The sequence below is a fragment of the Oryx dammah genome, unplaced genomic scaffold, assembly GCF_014754425.2.
Source record: "Oryx dammah isolate SB20612 unplaced genomic scaffold, SCBI_Odam_1.1 HiC_scaffold_3, whole genome shotgun sequence".
Taxonomy (NCBI): domain Eukaryota; kingdom Metazoa; phylum Chordata; class Mammalia; order Artiodactyla; family Bovidae; genus Oryx; species Oryx dammah.
Window position 1 is genome coordinate 66608721 of NW_024070187.1, and position 24530 is coordinate 66633250.

General features: G+C 37.7%; 1 protein-coding gene across 6 annotated transcripts in view; it reads right to left on the reverse strand.

Annotated features, from left to right (window-relative positions):
• The window catches only part of FRYL (FRY like transcription coactivator), a 263407-nt gene that overhangs the window by 50075 nt on the left and 188802 nt on the right, over positions 1-24530 (reverse strand). For all 6 annotated transcript variants that reach the window (XM_040238172.1, XM_040238170.1, XM_040238168.1 and 3 more), the window contains 15 exons: positions 22540-22597; positions 20156-20247; positions 17933-18105; positions 16636-16796; positions 15983-16093; positions 14766-14920; positions 14369-14468; positions 13040-13208; positions 8789-9048; positions 8276-8416; positions 4718-4886; positions 2692-2776; positions 2075-2187; positions 924-1074; positions 152-255 (listed from right to left, as the gene is read on the reverse strand). In XM_040238172.1, coding sequence (XP_040094106.1) covers positions 152-255; positions 924-1074; positions 2075-2187; positions 2692-2776; positions 4718-4886; positions 8276-8416; positions 8789-9048; positions 13040-13208; positions 14369-14468; positions 14766-14920; positions 15983-16093; positions 16636-16796; positions 17933-18105; positions 20156-20247; positions 22540-22597 — 2042 coding nt within the window. The remainder of the gene's footprint in view (positions 1-151; positions 256-923; positions 1075-2074; positions 2188-2691; positions 2777-4717; positions 4887-8275; positions 8417-8788; positions 9049-13039; positions 13209-14368; positions 14469-14765; positions 14921-15982; positions 16094-16635; positions 16797-17932; positions 18106-20155; positions 20248-22539; positions 22598-24530) is intronic.

Sequence of the window (24530 nt, forward strand, 5' to 3'; positions counted from 1 at the left end):
TACGTTATTTGAAACTCACATTTTAAATCAACTACACCTCAATAAAGATAAATGAATAAAATGCAACCTATAAAAAACAAACATACCATATACTGCCTTTCAGGGATCACAGAAATACACAATGAAAGAAATAGCACCAAATATTTATTACCTATAAAAATTGCATGAAGAAGAAGATGGAGGTAGCTTCCCCATTCCACCTTCACACTGTGATCAATGATGAGATCCGTCAAAAGGATCACGGCTATGTTACACCTATGACAAACAAGAGCATTATTAATGTTCCACTAGAGCAAACCTAGAGAAAATCTTAAGCAAATTACTCTAAGATTTTAATATTGTATTTTATGGAAAAATACAATTTCTTAAGAAAAAAAAGAAGAAAAGAAGTACAGCTGAGGAAACCACTGAGTGATAGTTTTACAAACAGCCTAGCTGCTAAGGGCTCCTCCCAGTCAAGAGCTATGTTTCCTTCACCTTCAACCCCGAGACCTGGTGTACTGCTTGCCACGTAGTCGGTGTTCGGTACACGATTGGTACAATAATACATTTTGAAAGAATGCAGTCACTGTTCTACTGTGATTTTTGCTAAGCAGGAAATCAGCTTAACTCAAAATAAGAGTGCCTACTACTGTAAAACAGTATTTTTCAGATGTAATAACTGGGTCCCAGAAAGGTCAAGTAACTATGCCAGACACCCAGAAAAGCAGCAGCAGCAGAATTAGATTTAATACCATTTATTGTAAACAGTGAGAAGTCTGAGTTTTTAGATCGCTTAAAATCTAAATACACGGATAGAATCTGTGGCAGTATCAAAGGAAAGAAGGTTGCTTGTGTTCTGTGTTGTCAGATAGCATAGAGACAGCTGAAAGTATTAAGCAGCGGATTGGCTCGTATGAAATAGGAATGACGCTGTGGTCCACCTGTGAAGAGGTAATCCAGGTGATGACGTTTCAGGCAAGTAATCCACCAGTGGTGACCAGCAGCCTCCAGCTGGTGGGAAGGGTAGTGGCTCTCCTTGATTATGCTCCATCACTTTCAGTCGCCAATTAGAATAAAGTGGCATTGAGTCACCTATCAAAATAAAATGATCTCATTGTCTACACCATCTACTTTCTGCCAATATAAGCAAACTCTAGTAAGACACCAACTATTTATAGCACTGGAAAGTGATAAAAAAGAAAACTTCCCACTATTTCGACAAATGTGTGCTAGGTAGACCTGGGTACCAATATTATCAGATTAAGCAAATCAGAGAGAGAAAAAGATATATCAATTCAAATTCCTTTATTTTAAATCAAAGCAAAACTACATGAGCACCTCATCATGATTTCACAACTGATGTCCAAGCTATGAGACCACAGTATAGGTAAAGCGGCCTTGTATCAAGGGCCTTCTGGTAAGTTACTCAGTTCAAATTTCTGGAGATAGGGCCGATATAAACCCATCTTCACAGGAAATCTGCTCTACTGCAGTGTGGCTGCAGGGTGTAGTAAAAAAGGCCATCAAGACATGTGAGTTCTGTGTGACGTGGGTAAGTCACTTAACCTCTCTGGACCTCAGTTCCATCATGTGCAAAATGAGGAGATTGGACCAGATCATCTTCAGGGTCCCTTACGGTCTGAAGGCTTGTGGTTCCATTTCACCCTATCTTAGTGTTAAAATGAGACTCGGACAGAGTGCTCATTTTGCAACTGCAAGGGAGAATGTTCAATAAAACCTGAGTCCCACCAAAGATCAAACCTGTTTAAAAAAGCAGCCTGCTGCCTATGTGTCTGTTCTGTGATTCTTTCTATGATGCTTCTTGAGAACCGATTCTTATGTTCCTTTTGATCAACCTACAGGGAACCTGTGCTTTTAAAATGTATTTCCCCACTTGATGTTGCTTCTTTAAGTCAAGACATTTCAGATTATGTTGGAACACCACTAGTGGCAGTTAAATACTCTTCTTAAGAACAATTTACTGAAAGAATACTGGAACAATTTACTGGAAGAATTATTAACATTACTATAATGATAGTATACCTGACGATCATAGTTATTTAAAAAAAAAAACACATTTGGAATGTATTACTTTTTTCTTCTTCATAAGATCCTCCAGAGCTGCTACTGTATCGAGATTCTAGTCTGTGATGTTGGCGATTTAAATGACTGTTTAGTCCACTGTAGATGTCTAGATGCACGTAGCTGTGGGAATGACCACTGAAGTTAGTCACAGTTCATGGTAAAATGGTATTTGTACTTTATGTTTCACTTTCTATGCTTAAAAAAAGAACACAGTACACAAATTACTAACTAAAGTTTACTGTGATATATTTTAATTTCCACATTACAATTCAAAAGCTTTGAAGTCAGTTATTTCTGCCTGAATTTTTTCTTACTGTTGTGATAATAACTTTCTAGGGAAACCTATTCCATATAAAACAGGCAAGAGTGAAATATCCATTTAGAAAAGTTTAAGAAAAATGTAGCAACACAAAAAATGACTCACCATACTCCACCTATTCATCCATTGGTGCATATTAAAAAATCTAGCATGCAAGTGTCTTTAATGTGAAAAATTTCCAGCATGGAAATATAGTTCTTCACTAGAATATTAACACCATTCCAATAGCAGAAATTATCGTTTATTCTGATGATAATCAGGATACGTCAAACTGAAAGATTAATGAAGAACAGAGAAGTACTTACCTCTCTTCAATACACTCTTTTATGGGCTTATTATCAGGATTGCCATCCGTGGGAGCAACCATTGTATTGCTACTAGAAGTAGTTCCTGTCATCAGAAATAAAACGGTATCAATGAATGTAAAGCTTAGGATAGCTCAATAAGAACAAAAGATTTCATACTACAGATGTCAAAACTCCACTAAAATGAGAGGAAAAGTGAAAGTTGCTTAGTCGTGTCCACTCTTTGCAACCCCATGAACTATACAAGTCCATGGAATTCTCCAGGCCAGAATACTGGAGTGGGTAGCCTTTCCCTTCTCCAGGGGATCTTCCCAACCAAGGGATCGAACCCAGGTCTCCAGCATTGCAGGCAGATTCTTTACCAGCTGAGCCACAAGGGAAGCCCAAATGAGACGGTGATTTTTAAAAAGGTATGTACTCTTAATGACCAACAGAGTAAGGAGTCAACAGCAACAAAGTTAGGGATGCTGGAAAACAAATGGACAAGAAGTAATTAAGGTTAAAAGAGCTGAATCCAGAGCTGCTGGTGGAGGAAACAAAAAACTTCTATATCTATACTGTTAAAACCTCCAAAAGACTTAGGAATTAGTGGCAACAGAGTACCTCTGGAAGCAGGGGTTGAACCAGATGCTAAGAATGGCAAGAATGGTTGAAAATCTATTTCAGAAGAGCTGGGCCCCAAGAGCTACACCTCTACTTCTTATAACTGGGTGACTGTCTCTGCTCACTTGGAGTCTTCTCTGATGACAATAAATCAGAGGATTTCTAGACTAGGGCACACCATACACAGGTGAAGGAGGAAGTACTTTACTGAGGATAAGGGAGCTAAGTGGAAATATACACACATGCTTAACTTGAGAAGACATATCTCCCTGCAACCTTCTTATACCACTGGGCTATCAGAAGGCTGGAAGACTGTAAGTGTGTGTATCTATGGATTAAACGTATCAGTACACACACATTCACACAGCCCTACATCTTCTATTCTAGGCAGAGGATTGGAAGAATTTTCTCTGGGGAATCTGATTAGTACAAGAGAAAAGACCAATGGACACTTACATTGATGAAATCATTGTGTAAAAAAGGACATCAACAAGTTCCATATATACCTATAGACCATCCAATCACCTCTTCAATATGCCACTGTTTATGAAAAGACAGATCTAGAATTGATAGGCTTTTGAAGAAAGCTTTTACTAAGACAAATCAAAACAAAGAAACAGCAGTATAAAGAAAATAGGAACTTTCCCAGGTAGAAAGCTTTATAAAATATAGAAGAAGATAGTCCAACTGTGAAACACGAACAGGATGCTCCTAAAAAGTTTTTAATTAAAAAACTCTTTTTGGAATTAAAAACATTTTAGCAGATATAAAAAATTCAATAGAAGCATTATTAGAAATCTCCTAGAAAAGTATAACAAAAAGATGAAACCAGAGGACAAAAGTAAATTATAAAACATAGTATGAAAGATCTCTAATTATACAATGTTATTAACATCACAAAAGCATTTAATATAAACTGAGTGACAAAGAATTTCATATAAATTTAATCTACAACAGTCCAGATATTATATCAATTTTCAATGGATGTAGTTTCAACTCAAAATATTATGATAATATAGATATACATAAAAGTAAATACACTGACATGATTGAATACTATGTATAATATATGCTTAAATAATTATAATATGAAATTACACAGTAATTTCAATAAGTGAGCAATTCCAATATTTACATATTAATTATATCCATTTATAAGAGCACCTGTTGTAAATGGACAAAATGGATATATTCCAGTTCTGAATAGGTATATAAATGTTCCCTTTATCACATTACAAATCCTTACATTGTCAAACCTTTCTACTCATATGAGGATTTACAAAGTTCTGTCAAGTTAATTACATCTATGACTTAACATTTGCATGTTTTCTCTAGGACGTTTAAAGCAAACACCTGCTAAAATGAACAGTTGTGGAAAGCTTCTTTTTTCATACAAAGTAATCATTTTTAAATGACTTCTCACCTGAGGTGACAGAAGGGATTTTATAGCTGGAAGTGATGCGGTAATAAGGGGGGTTATCCATGTGAGTGACTCCTGAACTGACGGGGTCAGTCAGCTGTAGTTCACTCACCAGCTCTTCAAGCAACTGCATTGTTTTGTCTCTACCTAAATATACAATAACTTTCTTCACCTGTCACAAAAAAAATCGTTTGGAAAAGAAAAAGCACAATTTTTATCACACAAACTTGTCAAATTTTATCAGAGTAAGTTCAGCTTTAAGTAGTAGATGAATAAGCACAATTTAAATTTGAATAGACACTGATCAGCAATTAGACATCAATCAGCTTTATAAGTACTCTTCCCTTCAGCCCTCAATATCGTATCAAATTAGGATGACCTAGATATATTGCTTAGGCAATGGCACCCCACTCCATTACTCTTGCCTGGAAAATCCCATGGACGGAGGAGCCTGGTGGGCTGCAGTCCATGAGGTCGCGAAGAGTCGGACACGACTGAGCGACTTCACTTTCATGCACTGGAGAAGGAAATGGCAACCCACTCCACTGGAAAATCCCAGGGATGGGGGAGCCTGGTGGGCTGCCGTCTCTGGGGTCACACAGAGTCGGACATGACTGAAGCGACTTAGCAGCAGCAGCAGCAGATATATTGCTTAATGGTGTCCATAAAGTCATCACTCCCTTTATTTATTTTTAGAAAAGCAAAAGATAATTGCCTTTTTATAAATCAGTTTCTTTTTCAATGGAAAATGAAGTGAAAGTCACTTAGTCATGCCCAACTCTTTGTGACCCCCATGGACTATACAGTCCATGTTATCAGGGTTGATCTCCCTTAAGATTGACTGGTTTGATCCGTCTTACTTGATCAAACATACTTAATCAAAGAGTATGTTTTGGTAGTATGTATTATTGAAATAGGCTGATCAATTAGTAAGCAATCGTTCTTTTTTCTCCCTATTTAAACCTTAGTACTTAAAATGTGGTCCTCATAGAACACGCATTATAATCTGAAGCTTTCGGGAAATACAGAATCTCTGACCCTACCCCCAACTCCAGAATGAGAATGAGAACAAGATCCCCAGCTGATTCACGCTGCATTCAGATGTGTGAGCAGCTCTGTTTTACATCACCCCCGGACATGCTTTAAATTTTAAAACATGCTTTATCACATCACACCAGCAATCTGTTAATGGTTCTGATAATTGGCCTCCCACACAGCTCTAGATCTATCCAACCTGCTCTACTTGCTAATTCTTTGTTCTCAAGTTCAGTCTCCTCTGATCACATCAGGCACATTTCTGCCTCTGTGTCTTTGCTCTGACTCAGGACCTCTGAGATGATACTCCTGACTCGAATCCTGTCAAGTCTTCAAGCCCCACCCCCCACTCCAGCTGCAAGGCCTGTCAGGAAGCTTTCCTGGACTTTTCATCAAGAGCTCTGGGTTGGAATTCCAGCTCTTCGGAGATAGACCTAAATAGCTATGTGACTTTGAGCTATGTCACTCTTTCTTGCTAACTTACTTTATTCATTGTAAAACTGCAGTCATCTTACCAAACTCACAGATTTCTTCCAGAAATTAAGTAATGTAAATGAAATACTTGTACTATGCCTGGCCTGTAAGTAGTGCTTAAGAAGTGATAATTAAGAAATTATTATTATCATCATGAAAAACAGCTCTTTTAAAATTTCTGGCAAATGGCAATTCCCTGAATTTCATCTTGAAAAGTGAAAGTGTTAGTCACTCAGTTGTGTCCAACTCTTTGTGACCTCATGGGCTGTAGCCCACCAGGCTCCTCTGTCCATAGAATTCTCCAGACAGGAATACTGGAGTGGATTGTCATGCCCTTCTCCAGGGGATCTTCCTGACCCGGGCTTGAACCTGGGTCTCCCGCACTGCAGGCAGATTCTTTACCATCTGAGCTACCAGGGAAGCCCAGGAATTTCATCTCGGCTTCTTGAAATTACAACTTCATGCCTGTTTCTAGTGCCAACCCCAATTCAGTCATTTATTCATCCAATTAAGGGGAACTTCCTGTGTGCCAGGCACTAGTCTAGGCTCTGACAAGAAGGCAATGAACTAAATAAACAAAGATTCCTGCTCTTTTTTTTTTTTTCTTTTTGCTGCAGTGCATGTCTTACAGGATCTTAGTTCCCTGACCAGGGATTGAACCCAGGCCATGGCAGTGAAAGCACCAAGTTCGAACCACTGGATTGCCAGGGAATTCTCAGATTCCCGCTCTTAAGAGCTCAGAATCTCCTGGACTAACTGAGGCAAAAGTAATGAGGCAAAGAAATAAAATATACAGTGAGTTCAATGATAGGTGTTAGGAAAACCAATGAAACAGGGCAAGAAAAAGAAGAGTGTATATGTGGCGGCAGGGCATTTGCAGATTTGAACTAGATGACCGGCAAAGGTATCAGTGAGAACAGCCATTTGAGGAAACATCTTAAGACTGCAGAAATGAGCAACTGACTGGAGAGAGAGGAAAGCAAATGGCAAGGTCCCTGGGTGGGATCCCTGAGTGAGAGCCGGGCAGCAGAGGGTTCAGCATGGCTCAAGGGCAGGGGGCTTGAGGGGGACTGTTAGGACACGTGGTCAGATAGCTAATGTGGGGATCATGTTTTGTACTGCACACCCACCTTTCTCCAGGTGCTTCTCAATGCAGATTACTGTGACATGCCTTCAGGACAAAGCTTTCAGTAATCAGGTTAACACAGGAGATGATGGGTAAAGCAAGGCTACTCAGTGGTTCATTTCAAGGAGGATCCATAAGAGCTTTTAGAGCAACACTGTAGAGCTAGTTTTCCATGGAACATACTTTAAGGAGATGCAACCTTGTGTCTAACAGTTATATCTACATATACACACATGTCTGTGTGCATGTGTGTATATTCAGTTTAACCTTTGTGTTTGATAGTTCCATATTATTCTCTTGAGCAGATTTAAGTACTGTTCTTTCTTCAGAAGATAAAGACTGTACATTATTCACTGTATATCTCTTATCATGATTTTCCCTGCTTCCAGAAGCCTTTAGGGCATGATTCTATAGGTACTGAGCTCTCACTTCTCATCATGCTCTAATATCCCAAAGTCAGCTGCTGATAGGAAAAAGTACTAACATCTCTCCACTTTCATCTTACTTTCTGTCCAATATTATCTCTAATCCTCTCAGACAGTGGTGGCTCCAAAGTTATCCACTCTCAGGACTCTGCAGTTTTCCTCCGTAGCCCTTACCATGACTGTACATCACTAACCTAGTGATTTAGTCATTAAATAAATTAGGTGTAGGTTCAAAGAATAAAATCTGTAGCATTCATCAGATTATAATGCCCAGAACATAGAAGAGCACTTGGCCTGTAGTAAAGCCAGGTAATATTTATTAAGTGAATCAATGAGTGAATCCATGTGCTATTTCCTGATTGGCCTCCTCCTGGCCCCTGCTTTGCCTCTGCTGTTCTACTGCTGCCCAGATTCTGACATCACAAGACACTGGGTAAGTATACATAGACATATATATATATATATATATATATATGAATGTGAATGAACTTGAACACATACGTAAGGCAAGAGGCTTGGTTCACTATTTACTCCACAAATGCTGATCAGAAAGTGCAATATTATTTTCAGGTTTTTCGGCCAGCCATCTGCGAGTGTGGTCCACACGTTCTCCACCTCCGACCAGGCCAGCTCATCACCATACTAGATATAGGAAATACAGCACATACTTCAGCAGCACTTCAGTAACAACCATCCATTCAATACTAAACTCATAACATTGTGAAATATTAGAAAATAATGCTTTGACAGACAGCTTTAATCTTCTCCACATTGTAGAGAAATAATCATTTCTTTCAACAAATCTAAATACAAATATCACTAATCACATATGATTTTAGCGCCACTCCCCAAAGGATATTTTATATCTGATATGAAGCTTTTTTTTTTGAAGAAAGGAATTTATTTATAACACATACTTGTTTGGATTATCTAATCTCTTTTTCTGTTTCTAACCTGTTTACTCCTCCTAACTTGGTAATTCTGTGCAGGAACCACAAATACAAAACCTCTTACCTTTGCTGTCATGTACATCAGATTGTTCAAAACCATCGCAGTAGCTTGCGGGGATCCCCAGCCTTCTCCTCGTAACCAGCGCCTGCTAGTCACCATCAGTTCTCGGTCTTTTAAGGAGTCATCTTCATCTTCATCGTGTCGCCTTGCTGTGGGCAAGGGTTTCAAATCCACCAGCTCGATGTTGTTCATCCACGGTAACAGGTAGTGCAGCATGACCTGTCTCCCAGCAGGGTGAGCTGTCTGAATTCTCTGGCTTATCTCTGTAGTTAAGGATAAGTCAAAGAGGGAACAACTAATGTAACTGTGCCTTCCTTTGATTTGTAATGAATTTAAATGTAACTCTTTAATTCTGAAAAAACAACAAGCCAGATTTTATTCACTACATTTAAGAATTATGAGCACTGTTTCTCCTTTTAATAAATCTGACCTTGATGACATCTTAAAGAAAAGGAAACAGCGAACACACACCACATCCTTAACTTTTATATAAAATATCTCTGGTAGTTAAGAAAAATGTTTGCACACTATTGGTGAGTCTGTAAATGGTGTAACTGCTATGAAAATAGTGTAATGGCTCCTCAAAAAAATTAAAACTAGAACTACCATGAGTTAGAAATCCCACTGCTGACTATATATCTAAACGAACTGAAAGCAGGGTCCTGAAGACCTAGTTCACAGCAGCACTATTTACAATGGCCAAGAAGTGGAACCAATCCAAATGTCCATTGCTAGACAAATGGATAAACAAAGTGTGTTTTGACACACACATAATAGAATATTCTGCAGCTTTACAAAGAATGGAAATCCTGTTACTTGCTACAACATCAAAGGATCACCTTTGAGGACATTATGCTAAGTGAAAATAGCTAATCATAAAACCACAAATACTGTAAGCTTCCACTTTTATAAGGTATCTAATATAATCAAGTTCAGAGAAATAGCACAATGGTAGTTAACAGGGGCTAGGGGAAGTTCAGGAAAAGGGGAGTTTACTATTTAGTAGGTATAAGTTTCACTTCTGTAGGATGAAAAATCGCTGGAGATCTGTTTCACAACAATATAAATACACTAACACTACTGAACTGAATAGTTAAAATGATTAATGTGGTAAATTTTACTATATGTGCTTCTTAACAAATAAAAAAAGATAAAGACAATCTTTATACATGAATTAATTTAAAGTGACCCATGAAAAACCTCACATATTTAGGTTCTATCTAGGGGAGACTCCTATGAAGTGCTTATTACTTTTACATTCATCTCATATAGTGCTCATGATAAACTTTGTGAGGTGGACAGTTCGGGTAACGTGTGCAAGGTCAGAAAATGATCAAGTGGCAGAAGATTCAAATACAAGGTTGATTCCAAAGCCCATGAGTTTTTATATATTGTTTACTCTCCATAAATCACTTTAAGTAAAAGCCTTCTCTTTCCTCAAGTCCCCCTTTGCCCACTACATCTTACACTTACAACTTCAGAACTGGGTCTGAATTCCAGTTCTACCACATATACACAGATTGACCTAGGACCAACTATCAACCTTTGATCCTCACCTTATTATTCTCTAAGAAGGTAACAAAAGTAGTTGTGTCACGGAGTTACTGTGCTAACTCAACACAGTGCCAACAATCTGCTCAGTCCAGTGCCTTGCACATATTATGCTCAGTTCCAACTTTTTAGAAGAACCCCTTCTTTAAAGTAATTAATTTAATTGGAGAATAATTACTTTACAATATTGTGGCGGTTTTTGCCATACATCGACATGAATCAGCCACGGGTGCACACGTGTCCCCTATCTTGAACCCCCCTCCCACCTCCCTCCCCACCCCATCCCTCTGGGTTGTCCCAGAGCACTGGCTTTGACTGCCCTGCTTCAGGCATTGAACTTGCACTGGTCATCTATTTCACATATGGTAATATACATGTTTCAATGCTATTCTCTCAAATCATCCCACCCTCGCCTTCTCCCACAGAGTCCAAAAGTCTGTCCTTTACATCTGTGTCTCTTTTGCTGCCTTGCATATAGGATCATTGTTACCGTCTAAAGGAACCCCTTCTGTGACCAGGTCAATATTATTACCACAAGTATGAAATACGAGACCTGGAGTTCTGAATGAAGAGATCCTGGCTGAGGGATTTTACGTGTGTATGGGAGCCAAGGCTATGGCAGCACCCACTGCCATCCTGACCAAGTCCATGACCTCTGAGATACCAAGGACGCCTCTCTTCTGTGCTAAAGCCTCCAGGAAAAGCCCAGGAGCCTCCAAGAAAAGCCTAGCAGCAGGAGAATTAGTGGAGACAGCGGTTAGCTTCCCAGGTAACGCTAGTGGTAAAGAACCCACCTGCCAAGGCAAGAGACTTAAGAGACTCAGGTTCGATCCCTGAGTCAGGGAAGATCCCCTGGAGAAGGACATGGGAACCCACTCCAGTATTCTTGCCTAGAAAATTTCATGGACAGAGGAGCCTGGTGGGCTACAGTCTGTAGGGCTGCAAAGAGTCAGACACAACTGAAGTGACTTAGCACGCATGTGGTTACTACTTTGCACTGATGACCATCCACATCCATTCTGAAAGGGATGTCGGGACTGCGGAAGTTGGGAAGAAGGAAGAGGCATGACTGCTGCTATTTACCAGTGCAGACCTAACATGTGTGCTGCTTTAAACACTGAATGTTAGGAGAATTTGAATTTAAGTTGTTTTTTCCCCCAATCAGATCAATTAGGGGTGGGACTCAAACTATCTCCACTGCTAAAATAGGCACTGTGGAAAAGATGGGCCTAGAAGGCGGAGGCCTCTGTGCCTTGAACCTGAATGAAAGGTTCAGAGCCCTGGTATCTCCTGCATACCAATTCTGGTGCATTTGCAGCACTAAGATTAGAACGAGATCTTACTGAAGATGAAGAGCAGAAAAACTAGCTAAGAGTCTTTTGTATTATCACTAATAAAACTATTCAGTTAAAGGATTTATAAGCACTATGGAGGCATCTGCAATAGAGTGTTCATTGACCAAAAGGCTCAAGCTGGATGAGCTCCCTAATTATCTTAAATCTGAGTCCTGGGAAACCCATATATATACATATAGGACATCTTGCTTGACACATAGCCCATGCTTTAGAAACTCAAGGCAGGAATGTTTGTTGGACCCAAGGAAAGGAAACTGGACCAGGAAGCAAGGCGGGTTCCTAGCTATAGTTCTGCTTAAGGCAGTACAGTATGTTCCCCTATGATGAGAGGTCTTATAGAAAGAAACCTGTACCCTTATCCCTGCCCATTTATATTATTAAAAATAGACCAATATACAAGATAAACCACACACTAGAAGATTCAGGAAATTTTATGTCTACTAAAGGAATATTTTCAAATTGCCTGTGAAGCCCCCTCCTACTTTTTTTTTTTTTTTTTGGCTAGTGTGAGGTGGAGAAGAGAGGTCAAGTTTAGAATCCCTTTAGAGATCTTTAATAAGCAATCTCAGTATCAAGGTAGGTCAGTATTAAAGAGTTCATATTAAAGGAAAAAAAACCTCTCTTATATAAAGACAGGTTTTGTTTTAATTCAACCTCAAATTTCATAGATTTACACTTCCTAGAAGACTTTATTTTGGGGGGCTCCAAAATCACTGCAGATGGTGACTGCAGCCATGAAATTAAAAGACGCTTACTCCTTGGAAGGAAAGTAATGACCAACCTAGATAGCATATTGAAAAGCAGAGACATTTTTTGCCCACAAAGGTCCGTCTAGTCAAGGCTATGGTTTTCTCAGTGGTCATGTATGGATGTGAGACTTGGACTGTGAAGAAGGCTGAGCGCCAAAGAATTGATGCTTTTGAAGTATGGTGTTGGAGAAGACTCTTGAGAGTCCCTTGGACTGCAAGGAGATCCAACCAGTCCATTCTGAAGGAGATCAGCCCTGGGATTACTTTGGAAGGAATGATGCTAAAGCTGAAACTCTAGTACTTTGGCCACCTCATGCGAAGAGCTGACTCATTGGAAAAGACCCTGATGCTAGGAGGGATTGGGGGCAGGAAGAGAAGGAGACGACAAGAGGATGAGATGGCTGGATGGCATCACCGACTCGACAGACATGAGTCTGAGTGAACTCCAGGAGTTGGTGATGGACAGGGAGGCCTGGTGTGCTGCGATTCATGGGGTCACAAAGAGTTGGACACGACTGAGTGACTCAACTGAACTGAAAAGTAGTTTTTTCAAAATGGTTGCTGAAAAAAAAAACTACTAGCCAGTTGAACAACCATACCTGAGAATATGGCGAGAGTTAGCTCAGGATACGCCCTTGCCAATTCTTCGGACAGCTGATAGTAAGACACGGAATACAGATGCGGCAGAGGGGCCAGCTGGCTGAGAGCGCCGTCCGCTCTCTGGACCTCCAGCTTGTGAGCATAGCGAAACATCTTCGGTTCCAGGATCTACAGGAATGTAATCCATCCATGTAAGATTTTGTGGGTCCTCTAAATTTCAGCTATAATTAAAAACATAAAATTTTCTCCCAAGAAACATTATAGTTTAAAAGCTATAGAGTTGTATACATTGTAAAGTTTCTTGGATGCTAATCTCTAATTCCCAGAAATGTTTTCAAAAGGTCTCTAATTCTTGTGCTTTGTAATTCCAAATGAATACTAGGACAGAGGGTTATAAGGATCAATTTATCTTCCTTTCTGGCACTTAAGGAAAAAAAGGACCAGTCCCATCTTGACAAGCTCTGTAATTCTTTACAAGACTTTAACATTCCTTGTATTGAATGCCAGTAACAGTTTGAAAATAACTCCTGCAACTTAATATACAATTATCTGAAGAAGATTTACCACTTTTCCAATTCAAAATTATGACTATATAAAAACATGCATACATGAAAAAAATCTTCAAACCTATTTTGCTTAATCATGGATTAAATATAAAATACAAGCAAAAAATTCTTTTGATATTATACTATACAAAGAGCTACGCCACTCAACCTTCTTCTTAACTAATAAAGACACTAGGGTATAATTCTTAGGATGATCCCTCAGAACCACTTCAAACCCTTTGGAAAAATGTGCATCTCCTTGAATCCCATTCTTAACCCTTGGTTAAGAATGAAGAACCACATCCTACCATCAATGGATATAACCATATATCCAAGTGAAATTTCTAAGTTATTCGTCTCAGTCTAATAAAGAAAACTCACAAAAGGTTATCATAAAAGAGCTAATTACTTTTCACTTGATTCTCCAAAACAAACTGACTCACATTATTTTTATTTGCTCAACAGAAACAAGTGAAGGCATACAGAGGCCCTAACCACTCAACTTTTCCAAGTACTCACACAGAGACACAGAGGCACACACACAGGTGAGTGTGGGGGTTATCACACACAATTCTCTACAATACACTCAAAACTGCATTATTTATAGACTTAAATGACCCATATTATCTTAGTCTTCTGTTTCTAATGATAATTAGGAATCATACCATACATCACTATTAAAAATAAAGATGAACATTAGCATACTTTCAAGGCAAGAACAGATTGCTGTGCTTCATTAAGTCCCGAGTAAAAATATATTTTAATTAACATTTGTTTACAAACCTGTAAAAGTTGCATAGCAACTTCATAGATACTTCGAGAAGAATCAGCGGCTTTAAACAGTATCAGATTGAGGAGCATCACTGTGTCACACTGATAATCCCTAGGGACAAATTTCACATGTTAGATAAACAATGTTTAGAGGCTTTCACACCAGTTAATAAACATGATATGATATAAAGGGAAGGATGCAGGCATGCAGGGGCTAAGCCTATGAGGTGACTGTATTTTTTTTAAAGGCAATAGGTACGACAGATGGTAATCATTATCACTATTTGGTTAGATTTTGTTCGAGTTTAAGGTAAGAAAATATTGGTTTATTAATATTGCTGAGTTCAAAAAGACACATTCTGTTTTTTAAGAGATGCTAAATAATGAAAGACAGCAAAATCTAGAGTACCTGTTCTGGAAAACATTAGCTATGGCTTTGAAACAGCCAGCTGCCACTCTCTTGGAACCAGTGTAACAGCGATCCACCGCCCAATACATCAGGTTGCTCTGATCCGGGTTCAGCTCCAGCAGTAATGTAACTGCCTCACAGCCCAACTGATGAACCTAAGTAAAGGTCACAAAATTGCCCAGGACAAAGAAAGGGATATATTATTTATCTACTCCTCTTACATTTCAATTAAAATAATACAGTGCATATATTTATTGTATTTCATCACAAAACTCAAGTCTCCTTTAGTTCAACTCTTTCTGATTTTATTCAACCAGCAGAACCACCAACACAGAGAAATTAAACGTGGTCTCCTGCTTTTTATATAAGACTCTTAGTCGTACCATTCAATTTTCCAGCAGAGCCCCGGAGGTGGCTGATGAATAGGAACAGTGATTAAGTGCTTTCAGGAAAATGAGTGATTAACCTCCCCAGCTATTTTTGTCGAAATTTATTCTTATTTTTGATAGCCCAATACAAAATGAAATGTAAGTCTTATTTTAAATTGTGAAGTCTGTGTTTGTATGGTATGAGTAATAAGGGGGGAAAAGTGATTAATTGGAGAATTATCAAAAAAATTAAACAGAGCAAATAGCATATTTCTTCCATGGAGCTTAAAGTATTCCACAATTATACTCTTTTACTGATTTAAAACCCTTTGTGAGATAAATACACACTACTATTCTAATCCTCTAAGAGGGAAATTAAAATTATTTAAATGAGAACTAAATAAGAATTAGAAATCTCTTAGTTTATGATATCCTACTTAGTTTTACATAATATGTTTTGGGCCCGTAATTCTAACCTATCTTATTTCAAAAAGACATATTCAGTGAGCCATACAATAGCTCTAAATAATGCAGAGAGTGTGTGTGTGCGTGAGTGTGTGTGTGCGTGCGTGTGTGTGTGCGCGCGCGCTAAGTCACATCCAACTCTCTAAGACCACATGAACTGTAGCCGCCCAGGCTCCTCTGTCTATGAAGTTTCCTAGGCAAGAATACTGGAGTGGGTTGCCATCTTCTACTTCAAGGGATCTTTCCAACCCAGGGATGGAACCTCCATCTCTTGCGTCTCCTGCACTGACAGATAATTTACCCCCAGCGCCACCTGGGAAGCTCCCAAGTAATGCAATGCAGTGGTGATTTACTACCAAATTTTAAGGGAACTGTCATAATTACCTTTTTGTCCAGAGAGTCCAAAATGTTATCCAACCATTTGTACAAATAGCCATCTGATGAAAGTCCTACATTATCTGCAACAGGGCCACAACAGAGTACAGCAGACATAGCCTTCAAACAATAATATTAGAATTACATTTAAAACATTTCAGAGGTTAAATGTTGGTTGCTTAATGAGAAGAGGCACGATATTTTACTCATGCTTATGTAGCCGCAATATCTTTAATTTTTTTGTTTACAAAGAAAAGCATAATAGTAACTTTTGAAACTAAGAAATTTACTATGAGCAGTACATAAATATCATGATACTACATTAGACATGGAGTTTGAACAGTACTAGAGGTGAAGGGAAAAAAAAGATCAAGAGAAAGTACTTAAGTAAGAAAAAAATAAGTATTTTTTGGAGGCAATCAATTCTTTAAGAATGTGGCTTCCAATTTTCATAGATTTTGGAATATTTCTACATTACATTTTATGCATTTAAATAAACTTCCAGAATAAGTATTTGAATACAGCAGGCAAATATATATTCTAGTACTCTCAGGTACTCTGAAGAAATCCTGATCCTTTTTATAACACCAGGCACTGAGAGAAAAAAATTTTAACTCCAATCTTAACCTAAGAAAACAGAAGTCAGATTTTTAGGTAAATACCTTCAGTGCACAGTACTGATGTCTGTTAATTTGCATATTTCTATCACTGTATCTGTCCAAGGGTGTAAACATGATGCTAAAAGGACCTGCCCAGTGACTGAACAGCATAAACAGACTGTGACGAAGGCTCTGTTGAGGAAAAATACTTCTTCTCTGGTGCACTGTGAATAAAAAATAGGCGGAAAAATTATTTCCATTTCTTCTTCCCTTAATATGCACGTCAGTTTATTTGTTATTGGATGGTGGTGATGTTAGTTGCTCAGTCGTGTCTGACTCTTTGCAACCCCATGGGCTGTAGCCTACGAGGCTCCTCTGTCCATGGGATTCTCCAGGCAAGAATACTGGAGTGGGTTGCCATTCCCTTCTCCAGGGGATATTCCTGATCCAGGGATTGAACCCAAGGCTCCTGCACTGCAGGCAAATTCTTTACCGTCTGAGCCACCAGGATTGTTACTGGATACATAATATTATATAAAAACAAAGGAAAAGTTTTCATTTTAACCTACTCCCAACCTCCATAGTAACAGAAACTATTTACATATATGCATATCACAGGAACAGAGCTGCAGTGTACACTATCATGGTGAGATGCGGTATTATGTGAAATATAGCATCTTGGCAAGTAGAAGTGCATGGCAGTCACAATGCTACTGAAGGCTGACAGAGCTGGGCATCAGGACCCTGCTTCTCTCCCTGGGTTGTTGTTGGCTACGTGCTAACCTTGGCCAAAACATTAACACAACATACTTCTGGATCATGATTAACCGGTAAGAGAGGGCTTTGGACTATACATACCGTTTTCAGCTATATAACAATCATTACATGGAATCTTGACATATTGATACATAACAGACAACAAGGGAGCTGATCTACCTGCAGTAAAGCATGAGGTCTGGAGTCAAAACCCACTCTGCTGCCTTTTGCTGCTGGTTTAGGTGATCTCCAAGGAATCTTTCCACTTAAAATAAAATCTATTCTACAAGCTCTCTGCAGCAATCCTTGTTGAAGAAACTCAACAGTATCATAATGAACCAAAGTAGAAGTTGCAGACAAGTGCTGAGTAATGGATTAAATCATATCTTTACATTAGTGAGCTTCAGCTCAGACAATGTAGAGGAAACCATGCTCTTTTCCTCTATGGAGCATCATCTACCTCTCACCTTCCCAAAGTTACTCTGACATATTTTTCAAATGTTCACAAGTTGCTTGTCAACTTAGATTACCATTCCTCAGGGGGAGAAAGATTATGATAGTCTTTTAATATTCATCTATGGGTTTGAGGAACTGAAAATCGTACCTGGAACATTCTGAATGATATTCGCCACTAAGGCACTAAAATGGCATCGTATATCCTTCAGTGTGTCAGAATCTTTTTCATTTTCTGCTTCCAGGAGTTGTCTAGTTAAATCTACATATTCCAATAAAGTGTTGTTGAGGAAATGTGTTTCACTATCAAGGCCACCACTTGCACTGAAAATATGGAAGAAAATTCATGTTAAGGAAGACATTGATTTTAAACTATAATTTAAGTCAACATTATTCTCTCCATCAAAATATACGGCTTTTCAAAATAAAAATATAAGGAGATACAACGGGAACAGAGAGGATCAGTTTAGAAGGTAGAAAGAAGAAAGACTAATTGTGTACATTTACACAGTTGTCCTACATAGACATATTATGCCTTTAGTATAATCAATCAAATACCCATCAGGTACCTATTCTCAGCAAAAATTACTGCTATTACTGGGGATGCAAAAATTTAAGAGAATTCAAATAAGACTGTTGGTTTTTTAATCTTCTATTTTAGACCTTGGAAATTTCTTCAAGAATCTCTATAGGAAGGTTCTCTTTGAGGCCAGGGTTCTGGGCCTAGAGTCCAGTGACTGCAAGGAGTCACTGGTGAAAGAGTCCCCAATCCTGGATTCCAGTCTTGTGCCATCAGCTATGAAGTATGTGACCGGTAGGTACTTGAGAGTGTTTTACCAACAGAAATTTAGTTAACTTTTCCTTGTTATATTTATTTGAAATACCTCTAAAGTTTATGATTCCAAAAGTAAAAATACTCTTTCAATAGCTACAAATAGTTTTTTATAAACATCCTAAAGCCATGAAAATAAGAGTAAGGAGCCATAGTGATTGTACAGCATATTAAAAATATCGATCTATGACTATAAAAATACGTTGAATGTATTCATGATGAAACTCTCCTTTATTCCTTAAGTGAGTGCTTTTAAACTCTGGGTCAACACTTCTCAGTGGCTGGGAAACCAACATGGTAGATTGTAAGCTGACTCAGAATAACTGAGTACCTACTATGCACCAGGCACAGAGGATCAACTGATTGAACAAACTGAAGATCCCTGCCTCCTGGCCATTCCAGAATTCATCTTTTTTTCCTTAAGTGAGAGAGAAAAAAAAAAAATGTCCATAATATAGTGTTCACTTTATTTTGATTTCTCTTGGGGCAAAAAACAAAAAAGACAAATCCAAAAATAAAACATGCAACTGCATTACTAACATTACAATAAAAGCAAGAAAAAAAGATTTAGATGTATTTTAGATTAATTTTTTGCTTCAAGTTCAGCAAGTGTCAAATTCATTTTGGCTAACTTCCATTGTTTTATTTTTGTGAAGTAGCAAAGGAAAAAAAAAAAAGAATGACGCTTCTTTTTTCTTTCATTTGCTTTTCATTTACTATAACAGTAAATCAATGGTTTAGATTCTCTTTGATTAAAGCTATATTTTGAAAGCACTTGTGAAAAACATTCGATGTTAAATATGAAATGTGTCAGGCACACTCAGAAATAAATGATCAGGATAAATGGTAAAGTAATAATAAATACTGTACTTGCTTATTAATATATTTTTCCTCAGTATCTTTTCTGGAAATGGTCAGATTCATTTTTTTACTCCTTCAATGGTCAGCCAACACCATTATGTTTCTAGGGAAACAGTTATTTCCCTACATAAAGCTGACGGAATTTTCCTCAAGGGGTAATTTTAGGTTTTATGTTTTTTGTTTGTAAAGGGTGGAAATAAAAATTATGTTTTTGGATTTCATAATTGCTCTAAGCACAATAGATTAACAGTTGATTGAAGTAAATTTGCAAAGTTTTTTAGGCTAAACTTTCATGTAGCCTTTAAATAACAAGATTTTTACAACTCTAGAAAAAATAGATCTTGAATAAGGTAAGACATAGTTAAAACAGACACCCATCCCTGGGGAAAAAAAAAAGATCGCTGTCTACTGCCTAGATTACTAGATCTCAAGAAATATTAAAATCATAAGGACATTCCACTCAACCTTTGCCTGAAGCAATCTGTACAAGTGGTAGTTCTTCAATATATTTTTTAGCCATGGGCTAATGTATTAGATACATCTTTAGTAAATAATATTTATAGTGGTGCAGATTTTTTGTTGTTACAAAGGTACTTTTCGGTTTTTATGTATTTCCTAAGAGAAAAAAAATTATGTTCTCTAATAAATTTCAGGTTTTAAAAATCAAAATCCAATACCTACCTGTGACTAATGACACCAGCATCTGCCAGCAGTTCAAATATTCGTACCAGTTGTACTCGTAAAATATCTCGACGCCTGCGCCGTTTCATATTCTATTCCAAAGATAACAAAGATTCTAATTAAAAGTCCTTTAAGTAACTTGACAGAAAATTTGCTGATGTAACTTAGAAGGAATACTGGGAATGCCTTACGAGTTTGGAGGCTTGTTATTTTGCTTCTGCAAGGTAGATGTCAGACAGTCTAGGGGCTATTACATCAAAAAGGTATGTGTGGATTAATTTGAAATTAACAAGAAAATAAAATAAAATGACATATTATATAGTAATAAACTTATGAAGGGAGAAATAGAATTAAGTCCATATTTACTTTATGGTTACTTTTAGGTCAGATTTGCTAATCTGACAACTTTAGAGGAACCGAAACAGTTAGCAAACCATTCTCTTTGGTTAATAAAGAATCCCTAAGATGCTCCCAATAATATGACAGAAAGGGAGGGAAAACATCACAAAGGGGACTAAAGAAACCCCATAGATTTCACTCATATCGTGATTTTTCACTTATCAGTTAATTCTGACACACAGAAATACAAGCAGAAAGAAATTCCTTTGATCATTATGGTGTGAATAAATATGTTTATCCTAAGGCCAAAGTATTAATGCCTAGAATAGTCGTCGTAACATCTCAACTTGATTCTGCTTCTAACAGGAACCAATATAATGGTAAGCTATAATTAATCTCCTGTATCACTTTCTTCTTGGGCTCATCATTTCATTCATGATGTAATACAGACTACTAAGAATTCGTCTTTCACTTTCTTGTCTACAACCCAGTTTTCTGCCTTCCAAAACAGGCCAGTTGTAGATAACCAGTTCATTAAATTTACTGCTTCTCTGAGCTCTTATCAAGTTTGCTGCAATTTGTACTGAATGAAATGGTTTCTTAACAGTGCTTGAGGATTTCTGCAAAGGTTTAGTTGACTTGCTTTCATTCTGTGTTCATTCATAGAAAGACTGTGAGTCTAATGCTCTCAAAATACAGTGCACATTCAGACACATCACTGTGCATATCTATTCCCTTGCTATGATGACTTTTTGTCCTGAAACTGATTAGTATACATACTGCCACTTAATTTTATTTCCAATTCCACTTGCACTGTAACCAACATATTATTCTGAAGCAAAAATCTAATCAATTACAAAATGGAGAATTATCACTACTCCACAGGGCTGAATTAGAAAAAAAGGAAGTGAAGAATTATAGATGCTGTCATAAGGTCCCCATACAAAGTAGCTACTGTCATCTTCCTCTCTTGCTAAAATTCCTCAGAGGACTGCCATCATTGCTAGCAGTCATTCTAATTCAGTGTTCTACATCAGACTCATCTAAGGTGCTTAAGAAAATAGATTTCTGGGCTCTACTCCAGGGATTCTCATTGAATAGGCTAGGCCCAGGAATCTATAATTTTTTGCAAGCTCTCTGGCTAATTCTCAGATTCTACTGCCATATGGGGACCACTGGTCTATTGGATAAAGCTGAAACCAGGAGCTTTAATCCTTTCACATGATAGTTCCTTTCTTGCTTTCCAGCCTAACATTCCATCACTTTCCCCATAACATAATTACAAAGAAAAACATGCAATGTACAAATTTTTTAAAAGTAAAGTTTGCAAACGCTGTTCCCTCTACCTAGAATGTCTTTCCCTTGCTTGTCTACTGCGGAAATATGCTTCAGAAATTCACCTCAAATGTCACTACCTCAACTAAAAAGCTTTCTCTTACTCCACAGGCAGAATCAAAGGCTTTCTTCTCTGTAGCTCATCTAACCCTTTACCTATTACTTGATTTGTGTGCATAATACATTGTTGTAATTATAGATTATACAACATCTGTTCCACAAGAACTGTGATTTCTAAATGTAGCTCAGAACCTGACGTGTAGATATGGGGTTCTAGACCGGGGGTTGGCAGAATACAGCCCTCAGGCCAGATCCAGCTCACTGCTGCCTGTAACTGTAACAGAGCCACACCCACCTATTTAGCTGTCTAGGCAGCAAAACTAAGCAGCTGCAACAGAGACAGGATGACCTACAAAGATGAAAATAACTATGTGTTCGTTTACAGAGATCAGTGGACTCTGATCCAGACTCTAACCACCCTAACTTCAGGCAGAGAAAATTTAACATCTGTATTACAGAATTGGTTTCTGAGTAAGCCCTCCTGGGGAGTGGGGATGGTAGTGGTTTCCACATGTTTTAAAAATGTTGAAAATGGCACTAGACTTATTTACTTCTGAATTTCTAAATTTTGTTATACTATATAGAATATAAAAGCTAATTTTAAGTGTTTGCCAAATAAATATTTAATGATATAAAACTACACAGTTTACCTCTGGCCTTCGTTCAAGTGCCTCTTTAATTATGGGATGTAATTCCTCTATTAGTTCCCTAGAAGAAAAATAATATACATTCTTTCAATTAATAGCCAAACATATAATCTGACCTGTAGAAATATGTAAATATTAATATAATGATACAATCTGACAAATGTTAACCCTAATCTTACAGTTTTAAACACAATTTTTATTGTCGTTTTGTTTTTTTTTTGGTCCTACTACATGGCTTTACGGAATCATAGTTCCCCGACCAGGGATCAAATCTGGGTTCTTGGCAGTAAAAGCATGCAGTCCTAACCACTGGACCGCCAGAAGTCTCTGTTTTGTTTTGATTGTGAAATAACACACACACTCTGTAGAATATTTGAAAAATTGAAAAAAATGGTATAGGCCACTTATTCTAATTTGTAGAGATAAATACCTGTTCAATCATTTTATAGCCCATATATAGTTTACATAGTTGAAACTCTAACATACATAAAATATTATCCTTTTATCTTTAATTAACACTAGTATAAGCACTTTCACATGCCATTAATTAATTTATAATACTCTAGTATTGGGTTGAATATGATAATTTTCCTAACCATTTTCAGTTATTACTGACTCATTAAATTTTATCTGTTAAAACAAATAATGTCCAGTGAACACCTTTATATATTAATCTTTGAGTTCAATTCTGATTATCTCAATAGGATTAGTCCTTACAAATGAAATTATCAGTCAAAAGGTATGAACTTCATGAAAATAATCTTTTTTTTTGCTATTATCCTGATTTTAAATTTAAATGTACTCACTGTAGAAAATTGGGAAAATACAAAAAAAAAAAGAAGAAAATAAAATTCATCTGCAATTTCATTGTCTATAGAAACTACTGCAGACATTCAAAGTATCTGCTTCAGAATTGTTTCTATTTATGGGGATTTGTGAAACTGAGATAATTTTTGTACCTCACTGTTTTCTATTAGCACAACAGTGTATTTGCTGCTGCTGCGTTGCTTCAGTCGTGTCTGACTCTGTGCGACCCCATAGATGGCAGCCCACCAGGCTCCTCTCCGTCCCTGGGATTCTCCAGGCAAAAACACCGGAGTGGGTTGCCATTTCCTTCTCCAAAGCATGAATGTGAAAAGCGAAAGTGAAGTTGCTCAGTCATGTCTGACTCTTAGCGACCCCATGGACTGCAGCCCACCAGGCTCCTCTGTCCATGGGACTCTCCAGGCAAGAGTACTGGAGTGGGGTCACTTCATTTATAATGAATGCTATCCACACCTACAGATATAATTTATTAATCTACTCTCTGTTGTATATGTTACCTTGGAGACAAAACATCAAACATTACACCACATCAATAGAGGACAACCTCAAAAGAAAAAATTCAGGATCCAGAACTTCCCTGGTGACACGGTGGATAAGAATCTGCCTGCCAATGCAAAAGACACAGGTTCGATCCCTGGTCAAGGAAGATTCCACATGCTGTGGAGCAACTAAGCCCATGCTCCAAAACTACTGAACCATGAGCGCTCTAGAAGCTGCATGCTGCAACTGCTGAGCCCACGTTCTGCAACAATGAAGCCTGCACATGCTAGAGCCTGTGCTCCTCAACAAGAGAAGCCATGGCAATTAGAAGCCGACACTACGCAATGAAGAGCAGCCCATGCTCGCTGGAACTAGAGAAAACTTTCACAAAGCAAGGAAGACCCAGAACAGCCATAAAAAAATAAATATTTTTTTAAAAATTCAGGATCTAGTCAGCAATAACAAAGAAGAAACTCAGGCAAAAATGAAGAATTTGCTTTATGTTTGTGAAAAACATCAAGAATGATATAAAATATGTACATAAATAATTCTTTTTAAGAATAGTCACTCTCTTGAACAAGAAGGAGAAAAACTATTTTTAAGCAACAGATCAAGCAACAGAATCACTATTTAAGACAGGAAGGAAAATATACATTTACATGGCATCTTATAATCTCTAGAACATGTTT